We start from the raw sequence: 14,590 nt of genomic DNA, 5'->3' as shown, positions 1-14,590 counted from the left end.
GGGTGGTGGATGAATTTTCTTTGGATCGACTGTAAATCAAAGACAGGAAAGGCGTGCTTGTCCTGTCGGAACAATCCGTTAACCAGCTACAATGATGGAGACCACCGTCTGGTTGGCACGGGCGGCTACAGCGTGGCCAAATTCAATGCTGATGGGGTCAGAATCCATTTTTAATGATCGTAGCATTACATTTACAAACTTATTTCGTTCAGAAACACCATGAAATTCTGACTCATCTATCAGTCTGGAAAGTTGAGTAGGCTCTGCGCCTGCTGTAGCCGTAGCCGTGCCTGTGTAACATCCCGTAGCCCACAGTGACCCCACGCCGCCAACCCCCTCTCTAACCCCTTGCTCTTCTCATCTCTCAGGCTGGGGGTGGATGTGGGTGGAGGGTGATGGGACAGCTGACCGCCTGTGTAGTTCACCTAATTATGTTCCCTTTTTTTTTTTTCCTCTTGTTGAAATCACGACGCCTTGTCAAGTGCCTCTCTGTAGCTATTAATGCAAAAGGTGACCTGGTGAGACTTGCACGACGATCCAATAAACAGCTACTGTGTATGATAAAGGGGCTGTCTGTGGTGATTTGGCGTTTCCCTGGTCTGTCATTTCTTTTTTTTCTCCACTGTGGTCTCTTGTCTTCCTTCCTTCTCTGGCTTCCGTCACCTGCATGCTGCTGTTCTTCCTTTTTCGGTAACGTTACGCAGACTGCGAACTTCCACGCCCACGTCAAGCGACCACAGAGCGAAGTCACGCGGCTCGCAGCCGTCCCTCTGAACGCAGGGGCCGAGGCTGGGGCCGGTGTCGACCAGGGGACCCCCCCCCCCCCCGAAGCACTCGGGTTTAGCTGTAGCACTGTAGGCGAGGTTTGAAACAGCAGGTTCTACTGGGAAACACTTTCCAGTGCCGTCACTTTCTGTGACTGGATTTGCCCCACTTTTCATGCATTTCATGCTTCACGCCGTGGCACTACACCCACCGACAAAATGTCGACTCATTTCCAGAGGTTCAATCGCTCAAGTCAGAGATTGAGGCGTGCGAGTGCACGTTTAATGGTCGCATCGCTTCAGCTCGCTCGGTATCGACTTGGCTAAACGAGCCCGCGTGCAAGTATACAGGATCACACCTAAAGGAAGGAATCCTGGCGCTCGCCGGCCGCACGGCCGTTCCTGGGCCGTCGGGATGCGTCTCGTGAGCCTGCCCGAGTCATTTCTCGATGTTCTTGTTCTTGTCTCATCTCTGTCTCGTTTTCGTTGCGGTTCTTCTCGCACAGACGTCCAGCTCCTCGTCGGAACCAGTGGTGAGGCCGTGGCCGCTGCAGTGCACTGTGGGAGGTGGACACGACCGGAGCCCTCGGCCGCCTGCTAAAACCGTTCCACAATCTCCGAGCCTGAAGCTTAATCCAAACGGTTAATCCACACAGAAAATGGTGACATCGGCCTGAAGCGATGCTAAAGGGGTGATAATCTGGCAGGCTTCAATTTCTTATTGCAGCACCACTTCATTTTCCACTGATGATCTTCTGAGCGGACCGATACAGCAGTACGCGGTTCACTTGGTCACGAAGAACCACACCCTCAGTAGATATGTAGAATGCTCACTAGATTTATGACCTCATCTACAGTCTTGCGTAGTGATGCCAAGGACCCCTGCCAAGAATCTTCATGCTAGGTTGTGTTTGTCTCAAAATCAGTTTAAGGGGAATTTAAGCGGTTACCAATTTTTTTGTAGTTTAAAAGAAATTAAATGTATTTAATGTTTTTAAGAAAGACCATCAGCAACATCAAAGCCAGAATGATCCAGAATCTAGTGACAAAATGAAATGTCCCCCCTACAAGGGTCTATATATTTAAACCAAGGAACTGTATACTGAAAACACTAATCTCACTCTTAACACAGGAGTTCTCCAGTATGCACGCCGTGTTTCTAAGTCTATTATGTGTTCAGGTCGTTTGCTTGTAAAATACTTGGTGATGGTGATCATGGCAGATTGGATAAGACAGGAGATGGAAAGGCCTCCTGAAGACTGTGTGTAGGCTTGCAGGGTGACTGGTATACTGGAGCAATGGGTGTCTTTACTATTGGGCTTTAGAAGCCAACTACAGACAGTACAGACAAGTGGTACTAAACTACAGGACAGGTATGAGTTCACTAAACCCACTATGCAAAGCCATATGACACTAATGGTAATTGTGTGTATATATACACAGGATAAGATGTAAAAAATAAATATATATGCCAATCCATTAGAGCTTCTCAAAGAATTTCATTGGTTTAGCCTGGGCCTGTGTGACCTTATGTGGCTTCAGGACCTCCAGGTGTACAGGTGAGCTTTAGCTGACAAGACGAATGAAGGAAACAGGGATGGGAAAAGATGGCCGTCACCTACTTCTGTGCATGCGTGCGTGCGTGCGTGCGCGTGTTGCCTTCAGCAATCGAGGACGTGTCCAATTTGAAATACAATACTTTTTGTTTTATATGAACTGTCCTTCCTGCAATAATTGTGTACTATACTAAATTAATAAAATTAATTCTGTAATTCTTTTAAAAATGTACTTTTGAAATATAAATATTATTCTTATGTGAATACAGGTGTGAATGATTAGTGCATCAGGTTCACATGTGAATTGCAGGTTTTGCCAAAGCTTCCGGCACAGTACTGTAATAAAAGATCTGGATGGGTTTAGGGAACAGTAAAAGAAGATTGTACTGAAACATTACGAAAAGCCATTTCATTCTTACAACCCATTTTATCCTCTCAAAAAGCTTTTAAAAAACCACCCACAACAAAAAAAACTCTCGATAGCCCAACACCTTGGGTTCGGGTTAGTGGGGACCTTCGGGTAACTGACCCTCCCGTTTCCTCCTGCTGTTGGAAGTAGTTGCTTATTTGTGAGATCTATGTCTCTCCTAAAATGTTCTTTAAAAATTTTCTGAGTCTCCTGTAAGGCTTTGAGCCAGCTGTTGGTGGCTGGCTTGGTTTCTTCAAAGCACACATTGTTATGGTGTGTCTGCTACTCAGCTCTGCCACACTGCCCTCCAGTATCCAGTATAAACCATCCCACAGAGCTCTGGATGTCCCCAATGTCCCACCTGCTTCCGTAGGTGGGACATTCCGTTTATTTTACACTCACGTGTTCTCATGCGTGCTCACTAGGAGCAGATTCAATGGAATAAATAGCGCACTGCACAGACTTGACCAAGAGTCACCACCAGTATGAGCAGCAGGGTGGCACCAGACCAGTGGGACAAACGCAGCAGGATGTCTGCCAGCAGGGGGCGCTCTCGAGCCTCAGACACCCGCAGCTTGGCTTGCGCTTGGCGACAGCGCTCCAGGTTCCTGCAAACAGCATCCATGACCTCCTGCAGGAGAGACCAAGAGCTAACGTGAGAGCGAGGCTTAGACTATAACCTACCCAAGGGGTTACTGACACTGCCACAGGGGGTGCCAGAGGACACCGTCCACGTAGCAGTCTTTGAGTCTGCGGATGTTCTTTCTTCTCACTGAGCCCTTGTTCGTAAGGTGAGTCACATGGTGTATGGCACGCAAAACAAAAAACTGAAAGTGACGGCAAACTAGTTAGCACTCGGGCAATGTGTGATCAGCCAAAGACATACAGGCCTCCATCTCCACCAAGAACATCATCTTCTCCTCCAACCATCCAAAGCAGGACCTGTAGTCTCACTCCTCTGTGGGCTCTACCCTGAGAGATGGTAGTAAGTGAGGGGTCGCAGTACATTAGTGTCTGAGAACGTCCCAGCAGATCATTGTCCTGTTGCTCAGGTTCTGAGAGTAAGCACATGACCAGCAGAGTATAAATTTATTCTGAATACATTTCGCTGAATAAACGACCTTAGGTCGATTCACTTTCGAGAGGACAAGTACTGGGAGGAGGAAGAAAGGCTGTTTCACTACAAATATCTTAAAATAAAAGCTGGAAACCTGATTAAGGTATGGAATAACAACCCCCCCGCCCAGCGTTTAGCCAGCGCCGTATAAAGCAGGGGCCTAGCAACAGGAGACAGGAAATGGATTTTCATGTAAACATGCAAATTAATCCTTTTGTTTTGATTCTCTGTAAGGTGTAACATGACAAGATAATAATACATATACACACAAAATAAGGAACACCAGAGTTAGCACATAAGTAAGTAGATTAGCCGTGTGAAGTTTGCCAGCCATAGCTGGATGCCGTCCAAATTCCTCAAGTCGGAGACGCTCCTGTATCCATGAGGGGAGATTAGTGTGAAGCCCACCTCCAGCTCCAGAGAACTGGGTAGACACGACCTAAACTGCTTAAAACGAATATAAAACCCACGCTGAGAGTGGATTATTAGTAGCTCATATGCTGCACTCAGTTTAACAGACAATTGAGCCTGTCCGGGACAATTTAACACAGTCCACATTGTCTGGTCCTTTGATTTCTATAAGCAATTTAAAGCAATTTACGTTTTGCCTGCTGTCCGTATCACTGTCCTGTATGTTGGCACCACCAAGATGTACTCAGTGTAGTCGTGAAGTCTAGAGTCACTACTTCAGTCATGGACGGTCAGCCTTTAAGGCATAAACACACATCCAGGGCCTTGAAGGCCCGGGTCAAGCAGATCGAAGGGTACTCTCAGTGCTGTGGCTCGCCGACGGCCCCATGTGCCACCTGGGTTTCAGTCCGCCCAGCACACCAGCCGGAGCCAGCGTGACTGTGAGCTCAGCAGGCAGGACAGGGAGCACAGGCCGCCAACCCCCCCCCCCCCCCCCCCCCCCCCCCCCCCAAGACCCGGAGCAGGCCGAGCAGTCGGAGAAGGACGTCTTCAACTCCTCCTACATATCAGTATCGACGCGGAGCAGAAACGCGAACATATCTGGTTAAAAAGAAGTGAATAGATGTAGTGTAGCTGTTTAACCTTTGGTTCAGCTCTGTACTGCTGAGACGGCACGTCACGTGTATGCTGAACTGAAACCATAGCCCTTGGGGATAACCACATGGGTTATCTTCTAACATTTCCGAATTTTTAAGGCATCACCGTCAGTTCTAAAGGTTTTGCTACAGGTTTGTCAACGTAATCTCATTCAGCGGAAATCTAGTGACCACATTACACTGGATCGAAACATATAAGGAATAACCAAAAACCCTGAAAATCCTAACTGCTCACTATCTGCTCACAAAATCCCAGCGTGATCAGTTCAGATGTAGCCACAGCTCGACACTTGTTCACGACGCATGCGGTTATTGTAGCTACGCTGGGAAAGGAAGGAAAAGGGAAGTCAGTGTCCTGGATCTTCCCAAAGGCGACGAACAATTCCACGGAGAGCCCCAGACAGATCAACGTCTCACACCGCTAATTCATTAACCCCCTTTTCATTGTGTCAAATATTGTGCGAAACCAAATCAGCTTGTTCTTTTACAAGTATTCCCCATGCTATGGCGACCATGAGGTGTGCCATTTTGAGCCTGCCGCTTTCGTGCGTAAAAAATTGTTTCACAGCCCTGGAATTAAAAACGTGCGTTTTACGTTCGGTGTTATGACCGGTACTGACTGCCTGCGAGGATGAGGCGCGCTCCCGGGGTCCCCTCGGTGCAGCCGCAGACGCTGGAGCGCAAGTTGGGAACTGTGCTTCTGAAATAGCCGAAGAGGTCTCAGAGGGTGGGGGGCAAATACAGAGGACAATCTAGAAGAAGGTCCAGGTGGTGAAGACATTTCCGAGGACGTGTCCTGGCCCCACCTCCGTGAAATAAAACCCAGCATTAAGAGGAGTTGGATGAGTGACGATACAGGCCGACATGAGAGAGCCAAGGTGTATGTGGGTCAGACGGGACTCCATTCATTCTTGATCTGATTATTTGCCTTAAATGGGTATTGAAATTGTGCGGGACAACCTGACCCCAACATTACAGACGTAATGGTTTTCTGATGTAATATGAGGGTTAAATATAGCTGCACATATCATTCTGTGGTAAAAAAAAAAAAAAAAAAAAAGACAGTGACGCAAAACTGCATCTGAGCGCGTGCGTGCGCGTGGTTTTACGTTCGTGCATATGCGTGCACGCTCTAGCATGTGTGCATTCTCTATTTCACACCTTTCAGAATTTCTGCCCTTCTGACAGAGACGGAATGGCTGCCAGTGAGAATGAGAGCAAAGTTTTCACTCTTGTTTCACTTCTGTTTATGTTGCTTTTATCGTCCGCAGAATGGGTGCTGCTGAGGACATTTCTGCAGAATCCTCCACTACCAGCCATACAGGTGTCCTCTCCCTCGTCTTGCGGCATCCGTCCACCCCGCCATGACGATTACGCTCGTGCGCTCTCCCCCTCTCTGCCTCATCACGCGCGCGTACTCCCATGCAGGCGTGCACGCGCAGTGGGCGTCGTTGGCCGCTGCCCCGTCTCCTCGACCATCGCTCGGCGTCGTGGCTTCTCAGAGGGTCTGCTCTCACCTCAGCTCAGGGAGTTCGGACCACCCGGCTAGCTCGTGGACATGGCCGGGCGTGGAGGCACCTACCCCGCCGTGTTCGTGGTGGACAGCCAGGCAGGCCTCCCACCCCTGCCCCCCAAGACAGGTCTCCAGCAGGCCCGGCGGCGTGCAGGCCCGGCCCAGACCGTGCTCTTCCTGCTGGTGGCTTTGGCTCTGTGCGGCGTGGTGCTGGAGGCCTGCTTCATCTATCGCCTCTACACCACTCAGCACAGCTCCGTGAGTTCCCTCGCTGGTGCTCGTTGTTTTAGAAAGATTTCAGTCTGACTCACTGCATTTGTCTTTAATTGAACGTAATTGTCACTTCTGTAATATGTAAATATTGCTTCCTTGTATGTCTTTAAAAAGTGTAAATAATGTTTATTATTATTAGTGTTCTTGATGTTGCGTGAAGTCCAACAGTAACTGCGGTTACACGTACGTCTTTCTCTTTAATGAACTTCCTTCTCTCATTCGAGCCTCTGAACATGGTTTTTCTAAAAATGCTCTTTCATCGTGTGCTAGATTACATCTGTCTTTCCACTTCTCAGCACAGCACATCTTTTTAGTGTCTTCGCATCCCAGGCGCAGTTCTGAATTGAGAACCAGTTTCTTAATTACACGCATGACTGAAGTAAATTATTACATGCATGACTAAACTTGGTGATACTAAGAAAATATTTGGAGACATATATTCCGATATCTGAAGATTTAAACTTTTTTAAAATCTTGCCACTGCTTTCATGTCAATGAGATGTAATTGGATTGTCGGTTGACAAGGAAATGCTACGGCAAAAAAACCCTGTAAACCTTTTTGTCAGATAAAACCAGGCTTAAGAGAGCGCTGGTACTTTTTCCTTAGAATTGCTCTTGAACAGCCTCCTTGCTTTTTTTGAGAGATTGTCATCAGTGTCATGCGGCGTGGCTCAGAAAGTCAAATCCGGCATTGCGTCTGGTCAGACTCCTCCTCTTCTTTGAAACCCCTGCATGAGCAATAACTTCCGCTCTGCAGGAGTGGCCCTACTTGACCTTACACGGCATAGAGGTCCTGACCAACTGCACCTGAAACTCACAATGTGCACTGTGGGCGTTCTCTGGTCTAGAAAACTATGTATGTGACCTGCTTAGCAGAAATCTACAACACGAATGTGGTATGTTCAGAGGTTAGGATCTGCAGACCCCTGCCTGCAGAAGCAGAATCTTGTTGTTTGCAGCACCGTTATGCAAGATTGCCCTTTAACAGAGGGGGGGGGTGGTTTAACAGAGGGGGGGGGGGGTTAACAGAGGGGGGGTGTTTAACAGAGAGGGGGGGTTTAACGGAGGCGGGGTAACAGAGGAGGGGGTGTGTGTTTAACAGAGAGGAGGGGGGGTTAACAGAGGGGGGGTGTTTAACAGAGAGGGGGGGTTTAACAGAGGCGGGGTAACAGAGGAGGGGGGTTTAATGGGGGGGGTAAAAGAGGAGGGGTTAACAGAGGAGGGGTTCACACGCATCAGTTCCCAGTTTAGTGCGATCACCGAACCCCTCATCCCATATAATCCACCCGCAACCCAATGGCAACTTTTGTGCGATGCTCCGTGTAGTGTTTGTGCATTCTGCCAGAGCACGCGTGAGCCCTCTCAGATATGACTATAAACACTATTGTGTTCTTTCAGAATCAAGAAGGCCTACGAACAGATGCAAGGAAAGGTAGAGAATACACCATGCAATACGTCTATAGTTACTGCCTATAAAACATATATACAGGACTGTGAATGTCTTAGGCCAGCGTTATATTTATTGTTTTAGCAAAGGTACAACGACTGTATATAATTATTAGGAAATTTGTATGCCGTATAGAAAACCAGAACAAAATCAGAAAGAAACCGTTGGCAAGTATTTAGTGTGACCACCCCTTATACTGGAGCAATAACAGGAGCCTGGATCCCTTAAACCTAAATGTAATGGAAGCTGAAGAGATTGGTACCAGAAGATGACTTCAGAAAACCTCAGGACAGTCTCCCCAAGAGACTTTAAGATGTTCTCAATGACAAGAGAGGTCACACTAAATATTGACTATTGCCTGTAGAAGCCATATTGTTCTAAACATTTTTTTTTTAATGTTCTGTTCTGTATATATTGTAGTGTAGTGTAGTGTAGTGTGTGTGTGTGTGTGTGTGTGTGTGTGTGTGTGTGTGTGTGTATATATATATATATATATATATATATATAGAGAGAGAGAGAGAGAGAGAGAGAGAGAGAGAGAGAGAGAGAGAGAGAGAGAGTCAGAATTGTAGTAAACTACACAGATTTTACAATTTCCAGAGAAACACAAACTCTATATTTAAAGACATATAAATACTATGTTATGTTTCAGGTGACCCACAGAAGAATGGTTCTATGGTCGGCCCAAAAACTAGACCGCGTACGGTTCTGAAGCCCTCAAAGCCCCTGGCCCATCTCACAGGTGAGCGCAACACTCTTCCCAGCACAGAGCCTGCGTTGTACACTTTACCCACAGTGCACTGTGTTTACAGTGACATCCTGGCCAGCATCTGCTGTCCATAAGCACTGTCTGTAACACTTACCTACTGTCTGTCTGCCTGTCTGTCTGCCTGTCTGTATGTCTGGCTTGAAGCTGGTGTTGAAAGACCAGATAAGTATGGTGTTATGCACTGGCAGAGCTTAGAGCCCGAAGTGCATGATATGGAATACAGGAAAGGTGAGCTGCTCATCAAGCAGGAAGGCTATTACTACGTATACGCCAAGCTCTGCTTCAGCCTGGATAATGACCTGTTTCACTACGCCGTGATGAAGAACACGTCGCGCTACTTGGGCCCTTCCATCGAGCTCCTGCGTTACCGCACGTACCAGTTAAAACCCACCAAAAAAGAGTCCATGGGCAACGGCTACCTCGGAGGCGTCTTCCATCTTATCAGGGGCGACAGTGTGTTTGTTCAAGTTAAAGGCAGCTCCTCTCTTCGGCTGCAGTATGCGGCGGACAACTTCTTCGGCATGTTCATGCTGTAGCCAGAATTAGCACCACACCTAGCACACAATGTCATTCATTTATACCTGGTTTATTTGGGGTATTAAAGGTGCAATACACAATATTATTACAATTAGCTTGAAGTTAATTTGCATATGACAGGCTTGTTGCCCCATCACAGCCAAAGACCATCCATACTCACTGATAGCTGTGGGACATCATTATGTATCTTTAATTTTTTCATTTATACTGCATAAGATTTTACTTTAAAGATACCTTTAATGTACATAGCCTGGAGCATTCTCACAAACCTTTCCAACCCTGGGGTCAGTTTGTTCATTTGACTCAAGCATTGTATTCCTCATAGATCCTTGCAGCAGGATGTGCATTTAAGCATTTAGTCTTGGACTAAATCCTGATTTGCCATTAAAATGACTTACAAGTGCTATATAATAAACTTGACTTGACAAGGTTAACTTACAGTTGAACTTCTCTCTCCATTACAGTAGCACAGACATTTAGATCCTAACTGAAGTCTCTCAAGCCTACATATTATAGGCACTTTTTAAAACTTGATAATACATATACTGGTTACTGAGTATTTTTAAGACTTCAAAATCAAGCAATTTTTAGCTCAACATTAATACTTTTATAACTATTTCTCACTTTGTTATAAGGTCTTTACTGTTGGGAAAACCTTTTTAGTGAAGTGTTTAGTGAAATATCTTTTAAACTGAATGTATTATCTATTGTACCTTATCTATTTTCTAACATATTTTTAAGTTTATAACTGTTTTACATTTGCATAAATAAGAATATTCTCTGCAGTGCAGACCATAATTATAACTGACATGGTTAATTTCTTGTTATCTGATATTTTATTATCTACTTTGATTTTTGTAAGCTTTTTTGTAAGTCAATAATAAATATTTCAAAGATTATTATTTGAAACATTAAAAAAAAAACTTTCTTCCTTTTTTTAAAAAAAACATTTTTGTAAGGGCACATCTCCCCAAACACATGTATACACTCTGCAAACAGTCAATACACACAGACAATCAGTGCATGCAAACAGAGTCAGTGCACACCAGCAGAGTCAGTGCACACAAGTTGCAAGGTTGTGGTCAGACTTTTGCTGCCGGCTCAACTGACAGTGTGTGACAGTGTGTGTGTGAACAAACATATTTCCATTTGGTGTCATCATTGCATATTATTTCAGCATTCGCTTTCTCCTGCATCATATGCTCTTGGAGTGTGTGTGTGTGTGTTTTCTCATCTTTTGCTGTGTTTTGCTATATGGAGATGCCTGACTATGTTGTGATGCAACTCTGCCTTGAATCATCACAGATGTGTCTCTCTCTCAGAGGTTCTCAGACTTAATCTTTCGTTTCTTTTTTTTTTTTTTGCACGTGTATCAAATATCTTTCATCTCGTTTACAGCGTAAACATCTGGGCCTGATTTCCTAGGATTTCCTTTCATCTGTGGCTCTTGTTCTAAGAAGCTGCTCACCCACGCTGCAGGCCTGCTGTACCTTGAGCCCCACGCCACCAGTGTGAGAGGAGAGGAAGTGGGTGGGTGGGGGGAGGGGTCAGTAACATGTACCTGACAGTCCTGCTGACGCTAACTCAGATGTCTCAGGTTCCCTCAAATGTCCCTTTGGAACATTCCAAATAACATCTGATATGTACCATGTTGCACTTTTAGGGGAGATTTTATATATATATATATATATATATATATATATATATATATATATATATATATATATATTACACACACACACACACATACATATATATATGTGTGTATGTATGTATGTATGTATATGTATATATACACACACACACACACACATATATATACATACATATATATATATATACATATATATATATACATATATATATATATATATACATACATACATATATACACACACGTGTATGTATATATATACACACACACACACACGTATACACACACACGTGTATATATATATACACACACACACACACGTATACACACACACGTGTATGTATATATATACACACACACACACGTATACACACACACGTGTATATATATATACACACACACACACACGTATACACACACACATGTATATATGGCAGTTACTCATCTGGACTCTTCTTAATATGGGTAAGTCCACACAGTTGAAGCCAGATGCAGGAAGTGGAAATAATGGTACAATCCTTTAACAGAAAATTCACTGTGAAATGTGAACATAAGTAGGAAACACCAACCACATCAGAGCATGAGGAAGATTTGACAGACAGAGAGAGAGAGAGAGAGAAAGAAAGGTAAAGATTATGTAAAAAATGTTATCATTTGAGTCATGGTTGAGTCATCTTTATTTGCTCATATACAGTACAATCCTACTTTTAGTAAGAACAAAGTTGCAGGCTGCATCCAATCTGTTCTCACAATGCTGTCATTCTCAAGCACTGAAACCCATGTAGAAGTGACATGATTGTGAGTGTGTTGGTACAGGCGTATCAGGCATCGCAGGGCTGCTGTGGTGTGTGTTAGTGTGTGGTCACAGTTAAGAGTAGTCTATCCCCCAAAAACGCCCAGCCAGCAGCGTTCAGGATCCGACATATGACGAACGAACACAAACTGCTCATGGCAACAAATGTACACACACCCTCATCACCCTCACACAGTACAGACTGAACCGAGAGGAATGACACATTCACACATATTCACTCTTTGTTTAGTTGGATTTCCCCCTTGGGCTTTCGGACCCGCACTTCTCTTTGGTTCAGACTCTCAAGACTCTGTCAAGACAGATAAAATAGTGCTTTGAAAATCTATCCCCTTAAACAAAAGAACTTGAATAAATAATGTCAATAATTGATATCAATATCAATAATATATGAATAGGAACAGACCTCACAGGGAAAATAAATCTAGAATCTCTAACATAATTCATGAACGGTTTTTTTTTTCCACGTTCATGTATTTTGACAGTGACTTTGGTGTTAATAATCCTACTGATGCAAAAGCAACATACACAGGTAGACAAGCATCTCTGACAGAAAACAGAGCTCGTACTCTTTTTATCTAAAGTAGGGCATCTGTCATGTTTGTAGGTCAATAAAGTTATTCAGAGAAGCCTTCAGGCACACATGGAGGCCCACACAGGGTAGATAGCACCCCCTGCTGCTCTGCGGTAGATACTACAAATCTGCGACAGCCTTCATTTCACTTAAGATACATCACTATCTACAGCACTTTTTTTTCTTTTTTTTGTGTGAGCATATTGTAATCTTCCCTGCTGTTCTCTGAAGAGGCTATACAGTTTTACATCCTTAACGTAGGTTCACAAAGATTATATTTTCAGTTATATAAGTAATATGTCAGTAGTAGAAGTTACCAAAATGTGGTGCTAAAATCATCTAGGACAGTTTTATGAGTTTACGGTAGGAAAATGAACCTTTCACTGATATTCCAAGTCTTCCTATATGTTTAGAACATTATCCAAAAGTACCACAGGTTTAAAAAGATGGGAACCATCAAAGTGTGTGCCATTTCTACGAATGCTGCCTCCGCAACATGTTAGGCACTTTTGCAACGCCGAGGTGCAGCACGGGCGCCGGGACATGGCCTACTACACACGTGCTCCGGTCACACTGTAGTCCGAAACTAAAGTGGCAGTACTGACACGCTCCTGAAAAGGCAATATAAGAGAAACGAATGTCGGACACGCAGCTCACGGTAAACGCGCCTTCCATCGCGCTGCACCGAGAACGGAGTTGTGCCAGATGGCTCTCGTCTTTGACAAACCGATCGCGCAGGTTTTTCCACGTCTTGCGACAAACGTTCGTCTTTTCCCACCGCAGCAGCGATCTCCTTCCATGAATTTTGAGTCATTGTGCAACCTCGAAGCACCCTCGGAAAGGAAACACAGAAACGCCTGTAGGGGCGTGCCTGAGTCCCTGCATGTCGGCCCTTTTGTTCCTGAAAGCGCTGTGAGCCCGAGGTGCGAAATTCAAGACGTGCACGACCACGCGGAGTGACACCGCGCGACCGGAAGGGCCGCAATTGCGTCATTTGTTATAAGATGTGACGGCAAGAAAAAAAAAAAAAACGAGCAGCAAGGGAAACTCTCATTAGCATAGTGCAGAAGAAAACTAGAAATTAATGCATCTATAAATAAATAGATGCATTAATACATACACATAGATATATATAGATGTATAAATAAATGCATAAATAAAATTTTATTTATGTATTCATCTGTGTCCCAGTTAGTTTACTTGTGCTTTTCCGTTGCACATTAATTCATTATTATAGTTAATTAATTATTCATGGTTCTATGTATGTATGTTTGTATGTATGAACGTATGAGGGTGTATGTGTGTGTGTGCGTGCGTGTGTTTGTCCTCCATAGGAAACAGGGAAAAGAAGCGAAGCGCAGCGTAATCACATGCTGCGTAAATGAAAACGAGACGCTCGTACACACGTTTAAACACAAAAGTTGCCGAGTCTCTCTTAATCTGCTCCTTAGGCTGTGTATATGGAGTCCTTCCCTTACGATGTGTTTGAGTTTCTGTGACGTCTCGGTTTGGGTTGATGACAAACAAACACACATACACACTCTCTCTCTCTCTCTCTCTCTCTCTCTCTCTCTCTCTCTCTCTCTCTCTCTCTCTCTCTCTCTCTCTCTCTCTCTCTCTCTCTCTCTCCCATCTGCCGTGGAAATCATCTGAGGCTGTAATAAATATAGGTGGGAAGATATGACGAACATAATGAGCGATTCGAATACTCCCATGTAGAATGGGGTCGCCCACTCGTAATCCCCGCTTCAGGTCAGTCAACCGTGTATACATTGCGCTACTGAAATCACCTCTTAACCTAAACAACTCTTTCTTTTTTTGTTTAGTTTGTCGTCTATCTATCTATCTATCTATCTATCTATCTATCTATCTATCTATCTATCTATCTATCTATCTATCTATCTATCTATCTATCTATCTATCTATCTATCTATCTATCTATCTATCTATAACAACAATAGCACTGCAGCATAGATGACTTGTCTGTTTGTGTTTGTGTGCGTGTGTGCATACGGCGTTGACCTTTTACTGGAAATGTACAGGAATAGTAACCTGGTCTAGTAATCATTAGGTTGTGTGCGGGGGGGGGGGGGGGGGGG

At 44.5% G+C, this 14,590-nt stretch overlaps 1 protein-coding gene across 1 annotated transcript; it reads left to right on the top strand.

The window, feature by feature from the left end:
• The first annotated feature begins 6,356 nt into the window (after positions 1 to 6,356).
• On the top strand, positions 6,357 to 10,304 carry tnfsf14 (TNF superfamily member 14). The gene is made up of 4 exons (XM_027025896.2): positions 6,357 to 6,684; positions 8,098 to 8,131; positions 8,799 to 8,888; positions 9,060 to 10,304. Exons 1-4 carry the CDS (start codon positions 6,472 to 6,474, stop codon positions 9,449 to 9,451), a joined length of 729 nt encoding a protein of 242 aa, XP_026881697.2. The 5' UTR covers positions 6,357 to 6,471; the 3' UTR covers positions 9,452 to 10,304.
• The last annotated feature ends 4,286 nt before the right edge of the window (positions 10,305 to 14,590 follow it).

Source organism: Electrophorus electricus, chromosome 4, assembly GCF_013358815.1.
Source record: "Electrophorus electricus isolate fEleEle1 chromosome 4, fEleEle1.pri, whole genome shotgun sequence".
Classification (NCBI taxonomy): Eukaryota; Metazoa; Chordata; class Actinopteri; order Gymnotiformes; family Gymnotidae; genus Electrophorus; species Electrophorus electricus.
Note: the sequence above shows the minus strand (reverse complement) of the source record. Positions and strands in the feature narration are given on the sequence as shown.